Source organism: Muntiacus reevesi, chromosome 1 (genome assembly GCF_963930625.1).
Source record: "Muntiacus reevesi chromosome 1, mMunRee1.1, whole genome shotgun sequence".
Lineage (NCBI taxonomy): Eukaryota > Metazoa > Chordata > Mammalia > Artiodactyla > Cervidae > Muntiacus > Muntiacus reevesi.
This window is the reverse complement of record NC_089249.1, coordinates 161,986,876-162,007,969: the sequence shown is the minus strand read 5'-3', so window position 1 is coordinate 162,007,969 and position 21,094 is coordinate 161,986,876. Positions and strand designations below refer to the sequence as shown.

The window sequence follows — 21,094 nt, the reverse complement described above, 5'->3', positions numbered from 1 at the left end:
TTCACTTAGGTTTATCACATTTGCTCCTGGTTGAGAAAATCTACAGCCAGACTTATGAGAGGTTGTTTGTAAAGTGCAAGAGTAAACAGGCGGAGTGCCCGAGCACGCGCCCGCTGGAAACCACTCAGGTCTCTCGCCTGGGTCCCCAGAGGCTGGTTGCCCAAGTGACCTTTGGACAGGTGCCCGCAAGTGCTCCCGTGAACGTTTACAACTGGGCCTCTGTGCTGCCCATTAGGCTTCCAGGTTCCTTGCCCGCTGTCCCGCCCGTCTGCCACTGAAATTCTCACCTTTCACCTGTAGCTGATTAGATGGGAGGCCCCAAGAACTGGAGGACGTCACTCTGGGTTTGTCCACACCTGCACCCTCAGCAGTGTCTTAGTCCCTTCCGGTCAAGTGCAACCCCATTGCCTCTGCTCCACCACCACCTGCCTCCTTAAGGACCTCCACCCTCAACCCCCACCCCAGCTTCAACCTCTCCTCCACTGATTCCTGACAATCCCTTTAAAAATGAAGTCTTTGTATTAGAAAAGAAAAAAATTCTAGCCCCACAACCCCTCTGGTGACCACTCCTTTCCTCCTTCTCCACCAGTCCCTGGGAAGGGCCGTCTCTGCTCTCTCCCACCTCCCTCCTCCCTCTTCAGCCCACTGCAGGTGGCTTCTACCCACAGGACTCCGCTCCGTCAGCCTTGGCAATGCAGGGCCACCATCGGGTCTTCTACATTCAGCCACACTGGCTGCTGTGCCCGGGTCAGCCTCTGGAGCCCAACAGCATTCCTTCAGTTGTCCACATCCGAGTCCCTGTTCCTACCGATGGGCACTGCTCTAGGGACCGTGGACCCTCGTCCTCAGGCGCTTCCATTCTTTCTCTGGCTCAGGAGGGTCTTGTCTCCCAGCTTGGAGGTGCCAGCTCTCTTCCTCCTCCTTCCCAGGACCTTCTATCAGTGGGGGTGCTGTCCTAGGCTTGCCCCTCACTTCTCTGTTTTATTCACAGTCTCTCCAGGAGATCCTTCTCTATCACTCGTTGGATACCAGTGACCCACCTGTTGGCTTTCTTCCCCTGGCTACCCTCTGAAGAAACAGACCCCCGTGTCCAAGTGTTTGCATGCTGTGTCAGCAAACCTCAGGTCCTGCGTGTCCCATAGCACCTACCTTCTCTTCCTCCAGCCCCAACGTCAGTCAAAGCTAGAAGCCAGTTTTAAACCCCACTCTCTCATCCTCAGGTTGAACTGATGACCAGCTCCTGCCCATTCTTCCTACTCAGTGTTTGTTTTTCTAACCCTCTTACAACAGCTGCCTTCTCACTGTTTCCTCGTCTCCAGTCTCACATTCTCAGACCCAGCCCACTGCACCAGACGCCTGAATCATTTCCCTAAAATGCAAATCTGACCCGCTCTATCCTCTTCAATGGGACCCTATTGTCCTCACCCTGAAGGCCACCCTCCCCAGCTCAGCCTCCGCATTGGTGCCCACGGGCCCATTCTCACTGTGCCCTGCCCTTCCGGGAACTGGAGATTCTGCATATGAAACTGCCAACCACAAGGATCCTCTGTGGTCTGCTTCTGGCTCACCTCGTCAGCCTCCCATCCTTCTGCCTCCTCCCATTCTACCCTAGTGACACAGAGACTTTCTCTCCTCTGGGCACTTTCTTCCCATCTTTGTGGGCCCCTGCTTGCTACAAACCTGTTCTGTTTCTGAAAAACTCCTCTATCCTGCTCCCAGAGTCCTAGTTCTGTCACTCTGTGTAACTCCCCATGTGATCACAGTCAAGTGATCACTCCTGACATAGTGTGATCACTTAACCCAGTACTGCTCATCTCTGACTGTACATGAGAACCAGCTGGGGAGCTTTAAAAATTTGATGCCCAGACAGCATCCCAGACCAATGAGATCAGACGGTGAGTTGTCAGGGGACTCCAGTGTGCAGTCAAGTGGAGAACTCAACCTCCCTCTTAAGACAGTACACACTTTGTGTCTGAAAGGATTCCCAAAGGGAGCCGACTCCAGGGCACACACCTCGGCAGATCTGCTCAGAGCACTTAGCAAAAGCAGGCTTGGGACGGTTCCAAGCATGGGCCTGAGGTCGCCCATGGAAAAGCCCCATCACTTCCACTGCAGCTGAGCGTGACTCAGCAGGCCCGGCCTTGGTGGTGACCTGCTCCCCAGCTTTGGGCGTGGCCCCCGCTGCCACTCTCTGCCTCTTTGGAGGAGGCCCCACTCTGACTCCTGGTCGCCACCCCACTCCCCCAAACAGGCCTGGATCCTCAGAAGCCAGCCACACTCACTTTCTGGCCTCACCCATCTAGACCGTGACGTGTTCAGAGGACTAGTCAACTCTCATTTTGTCCTGCCCGGGGAAGGTATGGACTTTTAAACTGCCAAGGTGGTTGGTCAGGAAGACGGCCTGTGACTGTATAAACAAGAGAGTTTGGCTTCTGACTCCACATCCCCTAACTATGTGACCTTGAGCCCCCTGGTCATTTCATCTGCACTGAGCCGTGGTTTTCAGGTCTATAAAGTGGAAATCACAGCCCAATGTTATGAATGTACACAGCAGGCCTGGTATGGAGGAGGGACTTGTCACAGTCTCCTCTCCGGCCCCCTTCCTTTCCCCTCCTCCCTAAAGCAGTGGGCTGGCTAGGCTGGCGGCGCTCACTGGGGTCCCTCCCTGTCCAGACACTCAAGTGAACAAGTGAGAACAGATCTGGGGTGTGTCGTGGGGAGAAGGGACTAAGCGGATATGTACCCCGCCCTGGTTCCTAAGAAAAGAAGCCATTTTTGCTTTGCCTGGCCCTGGGGCCTGCAGGGAGACAGGCAGTTTCAGCCTAGAGTGGGCTCCCTTACAAGGGAGTGTGCCATGTGTGGACGGGTGAGAGCACAGGTTCAGGGACCACGTGGAGAGGAGGCCACCAAGGCAGACTGATGTTGCATCCTGGCTCCATTCCTGACTAGCTGGTGATGCCGGGTGGGCTCTGACCATTCCCCACACCTGCAGGGTGGGAGTGGGCATGGCTACCTGCCTGCCTGCCTTACAGTGTGGTGTGAGCAGCAAGTGAGAGAATCACCAAGGCAGCCTCTGTAACCCAAGGGCCACGTGAATGCATCACTACACGGAGCACGGCTCTGAGTTCTACAAATGTCTGTGTTGTGGGGGAGGTTGGTCGAGATAAAGATCCCGTGACTCTGTGGGCCTTAAGATTCCAAGGCCAAAGCTACGAGTCTCTAACCCGTTCAGGGTCAGAATATTCGCTGGAGATGCCTCCAACATCCTAGAGGCAGGGTGAGTGTGTATGTGGGCGGGGTGTGGTGAGGGTGCACAGCAGAGCCTGCTGTTGTTGGGAAACCAAGGACGGGATAGCACTCACCTTCTGGGGGGCATTGATGACTCCAGTGTTGTAGCCAAACTGCAGGGAGCCGAGCACTGCCCCTCCCACGGCCAGCATAAGGCGGCCCGTCAGCTTCTGCAGAGGAAAAAAAAGAAAAACCCACACTGTTACAGGCAAGTCGGGGCCCAGTTAATAGAGGGCAGGGCTTGGCTGGCAGGTTCCCGTTCAGATATCTTGCCTGACTGCTGGCACCACACCAGCCTTTCTCCCAAGAAACTTGGCCACTTCCTGACCTCAGGTGCCCAAACCAGCCCTGCCAACTTCTAGACACGTGGCTGGCCAGACTCATTCCTGGGGAGAGGGGAATTAGGGTCTTCTCTCTCTCTGAAGCCAGGGCCTGGCATTCACCTCATTGCCCTGGTGAATCCTGGGGTTGAGGTAGCCCCAGATTCTGATTAAGAGGCCCAGGAACCCAATGCAAGGGGGTGCCAAGTGATGTGGGAAGAGCACCAGAGACGGGTGGGGGAAGTACCCTGGATTTGGAGCCGAAGATGCAGGCTTCTAATTCCAGTCTACTGACTTCCTTGCACTGTGAATTCCACCAGGTAGAATTCCCCGTCCGTACTCCTCCTGGGGCCTGTTAGCTGCAAACCCGTGCGTCTAGTCACAGAGCAGATACCAAGGTAGAGACCATTTCCAACTCACTCAGGGGGTTGCAGAGAATCAGACTCAAGCTCAGGACAACCATCCCGAGACCACGAGCTTCCCGGGTTGTTTGGACACAGATGACATACCAGCCAGGAATGTGCTTTGCTAAAGTAACGTGACACAAGGTGAGTAGAGTCCTGGGTCAAGGCGTTTCCAATGGGCAAAGGGCTGGGGCAGAAAAAGGGCGGTGCATTTGTGTCTCCCGGAAGCCAAGGGCAGGAAGGCGGCAGGCAGGGAGGAGGCCAGCCAGCAGGAGGGCCTGGGTGAGTGAGGTGCCTTGCTAGAGAAAGTGAGAGAACTTTTTTTTTTCTCCCTTGTAAAATGAAGAAGCCAGTTAAAGCAGGCTCTTAACTGACTGAAAGGATGGAGCCTGGGGGTAGGAGGGAGGGACGCCAAAGAAACAACGGGTATTCACCAGGGGCATCACACACTGAAGTTGGCACTGGAGGGGAGGGGTAGGGGCACAGATCCAGAGCCACACATACCTGCGAAGCGGAGAGCCTCAGCCTGGCCACGGCCTCGCTATAGGCTCGGCCTCCCTTCCCCTCCCAGAACCCAGAAGCAGCTCTGACTTCAAGATCCTCACAGATATTGCTGGGTTTAGGTGTTAACTAGGTGTTCCTAGTATGGTCTTTTCATTCTCCAGAAGCTGTGAGGCCAACGATTGCAAAAGCCAAGGTTCTCACGTCAGAGGCTGAGAAAGAGGAAGGAGGTTTTGGCCAGCTGGAGTTCAGAGCCCATTTCTTGTCGGGGGGTGGGAGCTGGGTCCTCCCTTCCCATGGCCCCTTTCCGGCCAAACTCTGGTCATTCATCCTAGACAGTGGGGCTTTCCTCCTGGCAGGCTGCACTCCTTTTCAATCTGGTCCCTCACGGCCCACCCTGCCCAGCATACCCTAGCACTCCCAGAGCCTCCTCTCAACTGCCTAGGGAGTCTTCAGACCCTGGACTGCTGGCTTCAAGTGGGGGGTGAGCACCGGAGAAACCTCCTCTGGGAAGGGACCCAGCCGAGCCCAACTCCCAGGGTGATCACTGGGACTAAGGAAGAAGATAACCCGAGGACAGGAGCGCATGACAGTGGCTGTTGAAGCCCACACATGGGCGTTTCTGCCCGTGAGTCATAGGCGTCAGCTTGGGGTCGGCCTTGAGGTTGGCCATCATCTGATACTAATGGTATTCAAGATATGTATTTTCCTGGTACACACAAGAATAAACAGAAAACTAGCAATACAAACCTATGATTCGAAGAAATGTGGCATAGCTACATAATAGGGTACCTAAAAAAGAAAGCTCTTTAGGTAGAGATTTGGCCTATTCCTCTTGTTATAACTAAGTAAGAAGCAAGGCTTCAGAACAGTGTGTTGTATGCTACCTTTTGCGTGGAGGAAAAAAAGGCTGGGGTGGGGTAGAATATACATACCTATTTATTTAAAGGAATGTACAAGAAAGGTAGCAGTGTACCTTGGGGATCTGGGTGGCAGAGGCAGGGTAGAAGGAAAAATTTTCATTTTCCATCCTTTTGTACATTTTGTCACTTCGTATCACATGAATGTATCAACTATTCAAAAATACTTTTTACAAGTCTTGTGGTTTCATTTTATTTAGAACACAGCAATTTAAACAAACGTAAGTGAAAAATGATACAGATGATATGCGGATCTGGTAAAAATGTCGCCCTTGCCTGAATGACACCGCAGGAGGGGCTCTGTGGGGGATCTGTACTATTACTACTGGCCCTATCTCAGTCTGGCTCTGATGTGCCAGGGGTCTCTGGCCCTCTGAAGTCAGTCTTGGGGGCCCCACTGAGCAGCTATGCCTCTGGGAGTGGGGGCTGCCACCTGTCAAGGTCAAACGCTGCTTTAGAAAAACTGCCCACCCAACCACGGGGTTATATGCACTCCACCCGGGCAGGCTATTGCATCAGAACCTACTAAAAGTGATTCATGTTCCCGGCCCTGTTCCTGACATCAAGGAAAAGCATCAGGTCCACTGGGAAGGGGGAAACTGGTGTGATCCAAGCCTCATCTGGGGCACTACGGGAGCCCTGCGGGGACAAACTTGTCATTTCACCTGGGATGATCAATCAAAGGTGGGTTCCTGGGAGGTGACACTGGATTTGGGCCTTGAAGGACATGCAGGGAGTCTGCCAAGGGGAGAAGCAGTGGCAAGACTGCATTCCAGGTAGACAGAACAGTATGTGCAGGGGAAGATGGGGGGCCCAGCACAGTTGGATTCATACTCAGTGTGGCTGGATGCTTGATGCAGGGGAGGAGCATGGCCCTGCTCCTGGGTAGGCACACGGCACCCATCTCTGCCTCTGCTGCACCTACCACACCCAGTGTGATTACTACTGGACTAGGAACCAGGAGACCCAGGCTGAAGGGCAGAGTGCTGTTTCCCTTCACCTTGAAATTGGTCTTTGTGGTGGCTTTGACTCTGGGTCTCAGTTTTCTCACATGGGAAATGGGGTAAGAGTGCCTTCCCTAAAGGCTTGCTGTCGTGTTCTGGGTCAATGCCCATCATGGAGCCGGCAGAATGCACTTGACAGGTGTCTGCTGAATCAGGGAGGGATGGGGGAGCCATCTGCCTCCACCAGCCCCATGGCTGGAACTGAAAGGCAGCGATGCAGTCCATTCATTCAATGTGTATTTATTTAGGTGCCAAGCTGCTGGACTAGTTGATGAGAAGGGTTCCAAGCTCCACAGCTCATGGCTTTCACATGGAAGCCTTTTATAGAGGTGGAAGAGCAATGGAGAGCCCAGAATCTGAGAGCCCTGGCCACCTATGACCACCTCTGGGGAATGGGACTACCTTCTAGAATACCCCTTGCCATTCCAGACCTTTGCCCTTGCTGTGTCCTCTACAGTCTCCAGCTTCTGCTCCAAGCACTCGGGAATACCCAACTGCTGTTCCCCCACCACACTGGGAACTCCTGAAGAATGGGACCTAGAATGCCCAGAGTAGGACGCAGTGCTGACTGTTTGTACAAAGGTAACCGGTCACTTTTGAAATTAGCGTTTTGGGCAAAACTGGCTCTGTGAGTATCTATTCCCCCAGCACAGCATTCATCCTAACATATTTCAACTTGGTCATGTAGCAAACCCCTGATGAGGACTGGAACATCAGCTCTGAGGGCTGGAAAAAGCCTAACAGTAACTCTCCAGCCTCCACCCCACCCCACAGGGAGGTAAAGGCCTCTGAGTTCAAACCCTGATTCTCTGAGGGGTGCCCCAGGCAAATGTCTGGGCTCAGGGCCCTGCACAGAGGCAACTCTCATGCCCCCATCCCTCACCACCCGCACCCCAATTCTGGGGGTCCTGAGGCCCACTGAGAGCTCTCCCTCTCCCAGGAAGCCACCCGTGAGGTGCCTGCCAGCTTTGGGACCTCTCCTCCCACACACGGAGATGCCGGGGGGCCTGGCCAGGTTATATAACTTGCTGAAATTCATGTGTGGCCTTTCACCTGAGCCTGTGGGCCAGGCCTTTCCCTGGCACACGCTCCAGCCCTGGGCTCTCCTGGTCAGTACTGGCAGAGGGAGGGCATGTGGCCACGCCACTGAGGTAGGTCACTCCCTGTGGGAGGAGGGTCTGTGAGGAGGGTCCCAGGGCCGGGATGAGCCACAGGTCGCTCATATCCCTTCCTCCTCCCACAGCTCCCACATGGCCCTGGGGTGCATTGACCAGGGAACAAGGCCTGCATGGCCCCCAGTTCTAAGGTGGGGGGGGGGGGGCAGGGGCTTATTGGATCCATGACAGCTCCTTTTTAATTGATTTTGTGTACATTTCTAAGATTCCATTTGAACAAAATTCTGGTCAATACAGAAAGAAGCCCAAGAAATTGCAGAATTGCTATCATGCTCTCCTGTGATAGATGGGGAGCCTAAGGTCAGAAGGTAGGGGCCAGGATACTTGGCAAACAGAAGCCGCTCCTGGGACTTGAGTTCTTTGGATTCCTGGACAGACATTTTACTCTTTGAACACTTCCAGCCTTCCAGGTTTTTTCAAGAAGTGTGATAACCCTGGGAAGCATGACCTTCAGGTGACCTGAGGCATTTATTTACTCCTCTCCAAGCCCTTTTCTTCAAACCCTCCAGGGATGTCAGGACTTCTGCATGGCTGAGCCACTCCTGCACCCCACGGTGGCCCTAGAGGCAAGAAGGTGCTCATCAATCTTTAAAGCAGAGAGGAGAGGAGGGCGCTGCTGCTTTTATCAGCGCCGGCAGCACCAGCCAGGCCCCGGGCAGCATGCCAGGGCTGCTTCCACATCCTGATTTAACCACCACCACCAGGCTCTGGGGGAGAGATTGCTCTCACTCATGGAGGAGAGCACAGGAGGCTCAGAGAGGAAAAAGCAGATAGCCAGAAGGCCTTTGGCTGCTGCGAAGCTTCATTTCGAGGGGTCTCTGCTGCCAAATCCTTCCTGCTCACGTCCTCCCTCTGCTTCCGGGTACTGGTGCCCGAAGGAAACAAGGTTTCTACCTGGTGCTTGCTTCCTATGTAGGTCACATTCCATCCCAGCAACTTGCTGTGCCTTGCCCCGTCTGAGCCAGGACAGCCCAGACCCACACTCAGAAACCTCTTGGCCACTTGGGTTGCTTTTGCTCTAAGCCCAGGTTAGTCAACTATGGCCTGTGGTCATGGTCAAATCCAGCCTGCCAGCTAAGAATGGGTTTTACGTTTTTAAGTGGCTGGGGGTGTGGGGTGGGGAGAGAAGACCAAAAGTTTGCGCTACATGAAAATTATAATTAAATTCAAATTTCAGGGGAGTTCTCTGGTGGTCCAGTGGTTAGGACTCAGCACTTTCACTGCTGGGCACCTGGGGTTCAATCCCTGGTTGGAGAACTAAGATTGTGCCAGCCACACGGCACAACCAAAAAAAAAATAAGTTCAGATTTCAGTTACCATTAATAGCATCTGATTGTAACACAGCCCATACTTGTTTGTGAAGATTGCATCGTTTATGGTTCCCTTTGTGTTACAACAGCAGACCATGCGGCCCACAGAGCTGACAATATTGACTTACTATTTGGCCCATTACAGAAAAAATTTGCCAGTCTCTACTTTAAGCCCCAGGTGCTCTGAATGGCTGTGTGCAAACCCAACATGTGATAGCTGCACAGGACTTCTCAAAGCCTTCCAAATCATCTTTCAAACTGATGTTAAATGCAAACAACTGACTCCTTGAGTCAGTACCTGAGCATGTGGAGAAGCCAACACCCCAGAGAGGGACCTGTTCAGTGGGGAGGTGTGCCCTATTTGACTACGAAAAGATTAATTTGATAAGACAATGGGAATATGCAACCCCAACACTCTCAGCTGACAAAGTTAAGTCCCAGCTCCCCAACTTGTGTGACCTTGAAAAAGTTCCTTCCCCTAAGATCTCCTGTTCTCCATAAAAGAGGATTCCTAAGAATAAGAAGTTATATTACTAAGGAAAGACAGTACTGGAGTGCAGGTCCCCAACCCTGTTCTGGTCAGTGGAGATTCAGCAACAAACTAAACTGAATCCCTGCTTCTTGGAACTTGATATTTTAGTTGGGGGTTGGCACCAGGGGGTGGAGTGGGAAGGTAGAACATAAACACCTAAAATATATCAGGTGGTGAGTGGTATGAAGAAAGAAAGTGATGGGGACAATCACTTAATTCTTCATCAGGCAGGTCATCTTGTAATGGAATATTATGCAGCTGTTGGAAAGAATAAAACACACCTATATGTACCTGATATGAAAAGAGTGCCAGGGAAGAAAGAAAAGCAGTAAACAATGTATAGAATGTACACTGTGTGTAAGGAAGGAGGAGATAATGACTTTGTATCACAGCAAGTGCTTATATGTGCAGAGAAAAACACCATAGGTATTGGTGGGTGAACAGGACGGAATGCACAGGGCTGCAGAGAACTATGTATAAAGTGTGATCCAATTACACTAAATTCCATTTATAGGCACATATATACACATGCACAAAAAGAGGTCTGTGAGGGGTAAATACCCAATGACTACAACTGGGAGAAGATGTTCACTCTTACTTTGCATGCTTCTCCACACTTGGCTCCATTACTTCTGTAACTTAAAAAAAAAGCCCTGCAACCTGACCTAGAGAGGTAGGTGTTATTTCTGTTGTTGTTTAGTTACCAAGCTGTGTTCAACTCTTTGAGACCCCACGGACTGTAGCCCACCAGGCTCCTTTGTGGATTTCCCAGGCAAGAATATGGCAGTGGGGGGAGGGAGGTGGGAGGGGGGATCGGGATGGGGAATACATGTAACTATATGGCTGATTCATGTCAATGTATGACAAAACCCACTGAAATGTTGTAAAGTGATTGGCCTCCAACTAATAAAATAATATTAAAAAAAAAAAAAAAAAAAAAAAAAAAAAAGAATATGGCAGTGGGTTGCCATATCCTTCTCCAGGGGATCTTCCTGACCCAGGGATTGAATCCATGAGTCCTGTATTGGCAGGCAGATTCTTTACCACTGAGCCAGGTACAGTTGGGGAAAAAAGCTCCAACAGGAGGCATGGCTGGCCTGGGGTGAAATGGTAGAGCTGTTTCCAGTGGAGTCCTTTCCTCCTCACTCCCCAATGAGCTCTGGGCTAGGTGATTTGGGCAGATGTCCTGTCCAGCAGAGGCTTCAGTAGCCAGCCAAAGGTTCTCTAAGCTGGGGTCTGGCAAGAGCTCTCTACCCTTCCACGGTGCCAAGGCCCTGGGGAAGCAAAAGTCAGCAAAGTGTTGGTGCTGAAGTCTTAGAAAGGGTCAACTGTCCTCAGTCTACCAGAGTTCAAAGTCTGGGAGCCCTGCTCAGTTACTGCAAAGCCCCAATGTTTATGCATTACCTACTGCCTCCCTGGCCTGGAGGTTGGGCAGCAGAGCCTTAGGCTCCACTTCACCCTTCCCATGGAAGAGGTGGGTAACAGCTGGAGGTTTGTTGCGATGGCCAGGCCTAGACACAGCCTCTCTGAGTCCAGAAGTCCAACCAGGAGCCTTCTCAGCCTCCACTATCCTGGGGATGCTGAGTGACTTTGTTACCTCTCTGCCCAGGAGTGAGGTGGGGGAAGGGTGAGGTTGCAGGTCTCAAGCCAACGCTGCACAGCTTTCCTTTGTCCTAGGCCTCCCCAGCTCTGCCAGCTAGGGTGGGGTGGGTTGGGGGCTGGGGGAGAACTGGATAACTGTATCCTTGGAGTTGGAGCAGAGCTCTAGGCCCTAACATCTTGTGATCAGGAGGCGCTGGGTAAAGCTGAGCTCCTTGAAGTCACAAGCTGATTATGGGGGGATTTGGGGATGACCCAGCTCCAGGCCACTTAGGGTTGGTCCTGAAACGGCTCAGCATGGGACAAGGATCATCATGGAGATGTTTACAATGTCTGCACACCCAAACTGGATGTGCAAAGGGTCCTTCCATCTAAAACTGCCACCACCCTGGTTTAGGGCACTGGACCAGTCTCACCACAAGCACCATGGGGACTGAACCTCCATTTTATGGGGAAGAAAACCAAGGCTGAGGAGAGTCACTGCCCCAAGGTCATAGTTTTGTGAGGATGTCTTGTTTCCATTCACAGAAGGCTTTCAGTTGTCAAATTATATCTAACCCAACTATTAGACTGTACCCGGAAAGAGCTTGGAAAATCCTGGAGTCTGAGAATTCCTGCTCATTTGGGGTGAACGGAGGGTGACACAGAAAAGAGGGGTGTAGAAGAGGAAGTATTAAAAAAAAATAGCGAAGAACATCTCCAATTTTTGGACAGCTGTATATTGGTTAAGCTTTCCTTCTCTGGCCTCGTCAAATAGAGGGTTGGGCCATGCAGTGGAAGGTTCCTGCTGGGGACTTTCTTTTATCTTCTTGGGCCATCTCAAAAAGGCTGGCAGTGTGTTTTTTGGTGGGAGGCTAGTTTATGACCTTGGAAAAGTCATTTTCCATCGAACTGTGATGTCATCATGACTTGTATCACCCTCAGGTGAAGGCAGGGCAGCCCCATCAGCGGACCCATCTCGGGGCCTGGCACTCTCACCCATGTTCTGCTCTGCAAACCAGCTTCCTGACAAACCCCAAGTGGAGAAGAACTGGCCTGTTGGAACTTTAAGGATTTGCCTGACCAAGTGATACAGCCCTAGTATGCTGGGGCTCCCCAAAGGCTCCCGTTGCCAGAATGCCAGACTTCTGGACAGAGGCTGCAACCTAGGTAACCCCAGGTCACCTAGGGCCCAGGTAAGTGCAATGCATCATGGGAGTTCAGAGAAGCAAGGGATATTTATGGAGCATCCATGGGGACAGACAGACACATGTATTTCTGAGTTCTTGCAGACACTCTAATGATGAAAATGACATCATTCTGCGGACGCGGTAACTGAGCTAAAGCTGGAATTCAAAACCACAAATGCAGGACTTCAAAAGCCTATGCTCTTTGTACCTCTGAAGGGTTGAGGAACCCCGCAGATTTCTCATTTCTCCTTTGTATGGAGGGTGGAGTCGGCAGAGATCCTGGGGTGTGATTAGGGTGCCAGGAAGGACTAGTTGAGGGGTCTTCACAAAGGGCTGGGTGAGACATCTGGGAGCAGGGCTCACCCTTGTCTGCTGCCCTGTAGGGAGTGTGAGCAAACTCCCGGCTGGAACAAGAGGGTCTTCAACTTGTCTCCTCCCTATTTTTCACTCAGGTAAACATCACAGTGAGCCGCAGAGAAGCACCACAAAGTGCGGGGAAGTCAGAGAGTCAGTTCCCAGTTCCAAGGAGATAAGGAGGAACATAGCAAAGGGAACTTCAGAATCAGACACCCCTGGTTTTAAGACCTTGGGCAAGTGATAGAACCTCTCCAGGCCTCAGTTTAACCTCCTGCACAAAAGGACTAGGCGTGCTGATCGAGTCAGCAGATCCAAAGGGAAGGGCTTTTTTCTAGAATGTATACAGGATGGTCTGCAGAAGGTTTAGCAAAAAAAATGAAATTTTTTTTTTTACTATAACTGCTATCTGTATTTGCCTTTTGAAATTTCTACTTTATGTGCGCATATAATCAATGATTATAACTGTACACATATATGAATTTATGTGTGCATGCTCAGTCGCGTCGGACTTTTTGTGACCCCACAGTCTATAGCCCTCCAAGCTCCTCTGTCCATGGGATCTCCCAGGCAAGAATAAATGCAGACAAACCACTGGGAAGGAGGCACTCCAAAATTATTTATTGATGGAGCAGGTAATCAAGAGTTTGGAGGGTACTGCATGAAAAACACCCATCTGCTACAGCATTTAGAACTGGCTGGCACATGGGCAGCCCTGGAAGTCAGGCAAACTCTCTCCCCTCTATTCAAAATTCAAGAAAGGCTCATGATGAAAAGGGACAGTGTAGACTGAAAGCCCTTTCTGATTAGCCTGAGTTCAAATCCAGTTCAGCCACTTACTAGATGTGTGACTTCAGGAAAGTTACTTCTCTGAGCTCCCTTCCTGAACCATATGGAGGATCAGTGATATTGAAAAGCATTTGCGCCTAGAGCCTAGTAAACTATTAAGCGGCTGTTGAATTTCTCTTCCACTTTTTTCTCTACTCAGAATATTGACTTATTCACTCAAGAAATAAACACCCAGGTCCTGCATCATACGCAGAACAGACATTTCTTTCCCTTGAAGGAGTGAAAAAGTTATCCTTCTCTTACAGACCGTGAAACTGAAGCCCAGGGAGGTTAAGTGACCTGCTAGAGCCCTGAGCTAACAGAGCAAGCAAGTATTTAAACTTTGCAGTGCTAAGTTCTTACCATTAGCTAAAAGAGCTTCTCGTTTTATTTGTATTTTGTTATACCCCAGCATAACGGCTGTCGGGAAATGTGTTCTGGGCTCAGGGTCTCCCTTCGGCCAGGGTGGGCTGGTGAAGCAAGTCGTCTGGATTCCTCAGGCACAAAGGAGCCTTTTCCCGCTGAGGCTACAGCCTGGCCACACTGTCACGCACCTCTCTGCCCAGCCAAAACCTTGCTCAGTTCCACCGGACACCTCCTTCGCCCACAGGAAGGGTAGTGCGCAATTCAGTACTAACACATACCAGGTGAAAAAAGGTACACCCTCGCGCCTTCCCTGCCGAGTTTCAAAGAAAAAAAAGTGACTTGACATATTCTACAGAAGGGGGAAGAAGGGAGGGAGGAAAAGAAATACGGCCCTACACAAAAGGTGGGGCCCAGTAAATACTTGTTGGAAAGGAGTCGTTCTGGGAAAGTCACAAAGATCCCCTGTAGGACAGGAGGTAAAAAAGAGATCGTATCGAGGCAGTTTGGTCCCGCGGGAAGAGTCCTCATCTATTCAGAGTCCCGCGTCCCGCAGCTCCCTGGCGTGAGCTCCTTCGACTCCACTCAAGCCCGGGGCCCCTTCCCAAACCCCTGGCCGCACCTTCGGGATCGCGGCGGCGGCCCCCGGGATACGCTCTCCGCGCGGCCCTCATCAGCCCCGTCTGAAGAGGGAAACGTGCCACCTCGGAGCACATCACCCCACTTGGCTAAAGCCCTGGGGCCTGTCCTACGCGGAAAGAAGGGCCTCGTACGCGGGCTTTTCGCCTTAGCCCTGCAGCCAGATATTCTGGGGTTGAAGCCGGGCCTTAACAGAGTGCCCTTCACCTCGGAGCCCCGGAGGGCTGGCGCGGGGACCGCGCGGGGCGGCGGAAAACGCCCAACACAAGGCCGCGCGCCCAGTGTTGCGCCGGGGAAATGAGAGCAGCGGTTCCCAGCCTGCTGAGCGGGGGCGGGTCCCTCCTCCTCCGCGCGCAAGGGCCGGGGCCCGGCTGGGGGCTCGGCCGGCTCAGCCAATGGGTGCCGCGCTCGGACCCTCCCCCGCCCCTGGAGGAGCGGGCGCGGGGCCTCAGCCGGGGAGGATCGTGAGCGACGTGCAGCGCCCGGGCCCTGAGTCCCCCGGCCCCGCCGGGCCGCGTGGACCGCGCCGCTCCCCGGAAGGAAGCCAATTACTCAGTGCGGGCGCCACCTACGCACGCGGCGCCCTTGCGCCCGCCAGATCCCGAGCCCATCCCGGGCGCTGCGCTCCCGGCCGGGGGAGAGGCCCAGGCCGGCGGAGCGATCAGCGGGGGTCCGCGCCTTTGTTCCCGGCAGGGAGGGCCCGCGGGAGCGCGGACTCACCTTGCTGGTGGGCTCCATGGCCGCGCTGCGCCGGAGGCTGTCGCTGCACCGGGTGCGCGGGCGGGCTGCGCTCTGTGGATCCCGCTCCGGCTTCGGTCTCGAGACTCCGTCTGCGACTCGCTTGGCCTCCCTCTGCCTAGCGAGCTAGTTGCTGAGACCTGCGGCCCACTGTCTGAATTCTCGCTTTGGTTACCTTTGAGCACTCCGACTGTCGCCTTTATAGGACCCCAGCCATTGGCTAGCGAAGCTGGGGGGGCGGGGCGGAGGGGTGGGCAGAGCCTGAGGGGCGGGAACTGGGGCACGTCCGGGGCGGGGCTCCGCGGGGAGGGGGCCGCGGTCGCGGTCCAGGCGAGTGAGGGGGGTGGGGAGGGAGCGCGCCCGCTGGGTACCTTGTTCTGGCTGCGGATCTTCACCTCTCCCTGAGTCCTGAGAATTCTCTGGCTGTGTGACTCTCTGCAAGTGTGCGCACCTCTCTGGGCTTCAGCGGCCAGTAGCAAAATGGAGGAGCTCGTACCGGCTTTGATTCAAAACGAGGAGCCGCACACGGTCGCGCATGAGAGTGAGGACTGGGGTCCTCACTCCGCCAAGGGATTACCTCGGGAAACTAGCTGTAATGATTGTACCACCTCATAGGTTTGTTATGAAGATTAAGTGAGTTAATATTTGAAAAGTGTTTAGAGCAGCCTCTGTTACGTGGTAAGTGGTATTTAAGTGTTTGTTAGACTACGAGAGGTCTCGCTCCGTGATTTTCTCCCTTCCCCTCTCCAACCCCACATTCCTGTTTGTAAACCAAGGCTGCCTTTAGCACAGGCTGGGCCCTCTGCCTGAAAATCTATGCCCACCTCTTCTTAGGACTTTAATATCACCTCCTCTGTGAAGCTTTTCTCTACTCCTGAGAGTACCTGTGACTCTATGGTGACAGGTAAGTGTGAAAAATATGAATGGTAAGAGCATAAGAGAACTTGGGTTTGAACCAGCTCCGCTGTAGACCAGCCCTGTTATGGTCCTAGGCAAGGTGCTAGCCGATGACGCTCTGCTTTCTTCTGGTTAACCGGGAATGAACACCAACACCAACTTCAGGTGCTTCATGAGAGATACAATGTCCAGATCAGACCATGAAGTACTTAGCACATGTTGACTTGCATGTAAGGCCCCCTTTAGTGGTAATGGTGTTTTTTCACCTTATTTCATTTGATTTCACCTTATTTCTTCTTCTGGACTCATGTCTTACTTAAGACACAGTGAAGGGAAAGACCCCTAGTCCAGAGGTCTGGACAAAGGTCTGGACAAAATCCTGAGGTCAACCTGAGGGTCCCTTTCTCTATGGAAGGGGTCAGGAGGGGCTATTTTCTGTTGGAAAGGAGGAGCCTGGGCATGACCCCTGGAGTCCTCTGTCTGGGCTATGGGTCCAGTGCTGGCCAAGGGACAGGGTTCCCTGGCTGGGCAAGAAGCCCTGGCAGGGAAGGCAACCCCCCTTTTCGGAGCACCTCTGCCCATGGCTCCTATTTCTAAGTTCTCCCAGTTACGCAGCCTGGAAAGCTTGGGGCCACCTCTCTCTGCATCTGGTGCCCAAGCCCCTGAGTCGATTTCACCTTTCTGTCCCACCTCATCCCCCTTCTCTTCTGCTGTCTGCAGGGCCTCCGGCACCTCTGGCCCTCGTCCTCTAGTGCTGACCCTCTTGTTCTGTTTGTATGTCCCATGCTGCCATAGAGGCAGCAAGGTCCAGCCTGGCTAGCAAGGCCTTCAGGGCATTAGTTCACAGGCTTAGCCTCACCCCTCACACTTGCACTTGCCACATCTGTACCTTTGCTCAGATTGTTTCCTCTGCCTGACTCCCTTCACCCCTACCTCATCAGGCCGAAGTGCTTCTGATGGCACCAGGTACCTCGAGAATGGGGCCCCTTCCAGGAGGCGTGCCGAGTCCTCCACGAGGGACTGGTTCTCCCTTTTACCTTTTGGTGTTTCTTAGTGTGCTGCTGTGCTTTCTCTCTTCTTCCAGACTGAGCACCTTGAGGATGGCTTCTATAGCTGAGACACAGAGGTGAAGGAAGAAGGCAGAAATGAATGAACACATGAGCAGCTAGTCTGCCTGTTTCTTGCCAACACGTGTTCCCTGAAGTACCTTTTGGGTTTTGCCTCTTCCCTGCTCCAAGTCTCTCCATGGATTCCTGTTGCCGAATACATTCAGTCTACCGTGTCTACCTCTTCCCAGCTGCGGCTATGCCCCACCTAGCTCACGGGGGTACCCTCACTATCAGACTCTCTTTCCTTCTCCAGGCCAGCCCTGTCTGTGCTGGCTGCTTCCCCAGGGACAGAGGGAAGCACGCCTGTTGCTAACCTTATGGATTCCCCAGACTGGAGAGCATGAAGAGGGGAGGTGCACAGCAACAATACTGAGTTGGGCATGCGTGGTTAAGAATGTGTGTTGGAGCAGATCTTGTACCACAAAGGAAGGAGAGGGAGTAGAGAGAGCGTCAGGATAGGGAGAAGGCAGGCTGAGCAGGGTTTAGCAGGCTAAATATGAGTTCAGCAGGTGGGTCAGAGGGAAGGCCATTTTGGGCAAGGGGAAGATCACCTGCAGAGACAGGAGACAGACAGAGAGTAGCTGCTGAAGGGAAGCAAGAATCTCTTGACCACACGCCTGGTGGTGGAGCCCTGGATTCGGTTTCCTGAGTCCCAGTTCTGCTGTTTACCTGCCAAACATCACTGAACAAATAAATCCCTTCTCTCTTCTGAGCCTCAAGACCTACATCTGTAAAATGGGCGTAACAATCCCCTCCTGAGTTGGCCAGAGGAAAAACGGATTATGTACAAAAGTTTATCCAAATAACTTATGATTTCCCTGTAGCTCAAACGGTAGAGAATCTGCCTGTGAGGCAGGAGACCAGGGTTCAATCCCTGGGTTGGGAAGTTCTTCTGGAGAAGAAATGGCAATCCCCTCCAGTATTCTTGCCTGGAGAATTCCATGGAGAGAGAAGCCTGGCAGGCTACAGTTCATGGGGTCGCAAAGAGTCGGACACGACTGAGTGACTAACACACACACACAATTTGTGATGGCAGAAATTCAATCAAACTGCCTTGCTATGGTCAGGGTGGAACTTAAAGACAGCAGAGTAACTAGAAAAACAGCTTTGCCTTCACCCTCCCGCATCATACTTGCCCCAATAGACCCCTATCATTTGCTTGAAATTCCATTTCTAAATGTTCTCATTGTAAAAGCTTTATGATCCCTAGAAGGTACTGTGTAGAGGTAAACTCATCAGACGCTGTTGACACCAGCGGGATATTAGATTCCCGGCCGGATATTAGATTTCGCAGGTAGACTAGTTTAGTTTTTGGATGGCTGAGTCCTCCGCGACCAGATTTAACTCCAGCCAGGGAGGGAACATCGGAGAAAGCTTAAGGAAGTGAGCCTGGAAGGTTGGGATGCCTGGTGAGAGAGAGCAGATGCCCATCACCAAGTCATGGAGGTGCAGTTTACCGCAGAGGGAGCCAGGCTCAGTAGCCCCTGCGGCGGGAGTGCAGAGGGTTGGGAGCAAGAAGGGGATGAAGTTCGCGGAATCTGAGTGGGAGAAGCAGCTGAAGAGGCGGGGTGAAATGCTAGGTATAGGAGTTAGGACTTTATTCAGTGGGCAGTGGGGAGCCATCGAGGGTTTTTGAGCAGGGAAGGACCAGAGGAAGTCTCAGCCATTTCTCAAGCCTACCGCACTCCAGAGATTTAAAGGGGAGTGTAAGGAGGCGGTGAAGCCCTAGGGCTCCTCTTGGAAGGACCAAGTAACCCCTCCCCAAGCTTCGCTCACACTGGCAGCTTTGTTCGCAGGAGGCTGCATTTGGCCCTGGAAGGAACTCGAACTTTTGGATTCCAGGCTGTTCTAGTCCTAGCCAGTCGGAGGAAAAAAGCTCCCTGGGACTGGCTGGGCGGCCTGGTGCGTGCCTGTGAGCACGCTAACACGCTCCAGGTCCCCAGCCGCGCCGGCCGCTGTGCGGGGGCGGTCTTAGCAACTCCGGAGTCAGAAGTGAGTAAGGCTGCCCGGGAAAAGACGCTGGGTTTTTTTTTTTTTTTTTTTTTTTTTCGCCTTTAAAGGCAAGCGTCCTTGGCAGCCAGGAGAAAAGCCTTTGCTGAGTCAGCTGCCGCTGACGCAAGTGGGGCTGACGGGAGAGCCCCCAATCCGCGGGATGTCCTGCAACCCCGATCCTCCCAGGCTACAGGTAAACACGGTGTTGGACTCCTGGAAGGCCTGATGCGCCAGGCAGGACAGTCTGGTGTGTTTACTATTTTCATTCTGACTTGTGCACCTGTTCACACCGCCTGCTCACAGAGCACTTTTCAGCTCCCCCTTCTTTATCCTTTCACGTGCCTCTCCCTGGCCCTCTGCTCTCAGCAGGGCCACCACCTGCTAGCCAACGCTGGGGGATAATGTGGGAACCCTTCTCCGTTGTCTCCCGCACCAGGCTTGTCTGTCCAGGTCCCTCCAAGACAGCCCTTTGAATGCCCCACAGGTCCCTAGCCACAAGTAACTAGACTTCACCATGATTAAGTCTAAAATCATCACCCTCTCCCATCTCTCCTTGTCCCTACTGCAGAGACGTTTCCTCTATCCACCAAATAGCCCAAGCCAGAGATCTGTCTTCCTCGACACTTCTTTCTCCCTCCTCCTCAACCCAGTCAACCGTGTGGACTCTGCCCTTCCAAAACAGGCACTGGACTCCATCCCCTTCTTTCATCCCACTGGCCTGGCTATAGCTCTGCTGGTTCGTCCTCCCACCTGCCACCTCTCTAGTCTCTCAAACACTCATCCAGCACGTCATCATTTCCCTTTTTAAGCATCTTTCCCTGGCATGCAAGAATGTGGCTACAGCTCACAGACATGAAAAAAGCCAAATGCAAAGGAGTGCGATTTCGTGTATGCAAAGTTCAAAAACAGGCAAAACTTATCTATGGATTAGAAATCTGGATAATAGTTACCTTGGAGGGATGGTAGTGACCATGAGCGGGGCTGGTGATCAGGGCTGGGGCTATGGTGAGGCAGAAGAGGTAGGATCGGCCTTACAGATATTACCCTTTGCTCTAAGCTTTCATGTGACTCATCATGGCGTTGTAACTAATCCTGTCTTTACCTAACATTTTGATATTCTGTCATCATGAATTTTTTTTGCATTAGTTTTGATTTTTAAGAAATATTGCGTTAAAACGTTATTTATTTGATGACTGAGCTTTTTGGCACCCCCTTACATTTTACTCAGGAGGTGAGTGTCTCACTTGCCCTAGTCCTGACCCTGCTGGTGGTGTTTTGCATTGAGTACTGGTTCCATGTGTGTGTTCAGTTTGTGACAACTCATTAGTTTGGACAGTTCCAATTTTTACATTATGCACATTATGCTTCAATTAAAAAAATTTTTTTTAACTTAAAAAAACCTTTCTGTGATTCCAAGGAAATGACTGTTTTCTGCTTCTTCTAGCATCCCCAGGACCCAAGATGGTACTGACACACTCTGGGTTGTGATATATAGTTGTTGAATGAATGAATACAATATTCTTCTAGTTAATTTAATCCCAACAAGAATTCAGTGAAATGTCTTTTTTTCACTCCATTTTCTAAAGGAGAAAACTGAGATTTAAGGGAAGTGAAATGATTTGCTCAAGTTCACATAGGTAGTAGGTGTGAGTTCTAGCACCTCGATTAAAAAAAATCAACAAAAACTCCAACCTGTGGCAGCTGCTTGGGCACCTGATCCAGTACGGGCATGGTGCACCAGGGCCTGGCTTTTATACCTGAGATTACAATTCTTTGAGCCGTATCTCTCTGCAAATGACAACCTCCTTGGGAAAGGGACTCAGGCATACCTGTCTTCTCTCTGTCCAGCTAGGTACTTAGGACAGGAAGAGGCTCTGAATATTTAATAAATGAACAAAGCAAAGAATGAATGAATGAGGAGGTGGACAGTGATAGGTGGTGAGTGGAGCACA

General features: G+C 52.2%; 1 protein-coding gene across 1 annotated transcript in view; it reads right to left on the bottom strand.

Moving 5' to 3' along the window:
- Positions 1 to 15,341, bottom strand: part of SLC2A1 (solute carrier family 2 member 1) — a 28,316-nt gene extending 12,975 nt beyond the window's left edge. Inside the window, exons 1-2 of the mRNA XM_065914847.1 lie at positions 15,127 to 15,341; positions 3,363 to 3,458 (exon numbers count right to left, since the gene is read on the bottom strand). Coding sequence (XP_065770919.1) covers positions 3,363 to 3,458; positions 15,127 to 15,144 — 114 coding nt within the window. The 5' untranslated portion in view covers positions 15,145 to 15,341. The remainder of the gene's footprint in view (positions 1 to 3,362; positions 3,459 to 15,126) is intronic.
- Positions 15,342 to 21,094: the final 5,753 nt, after the last annotated feature.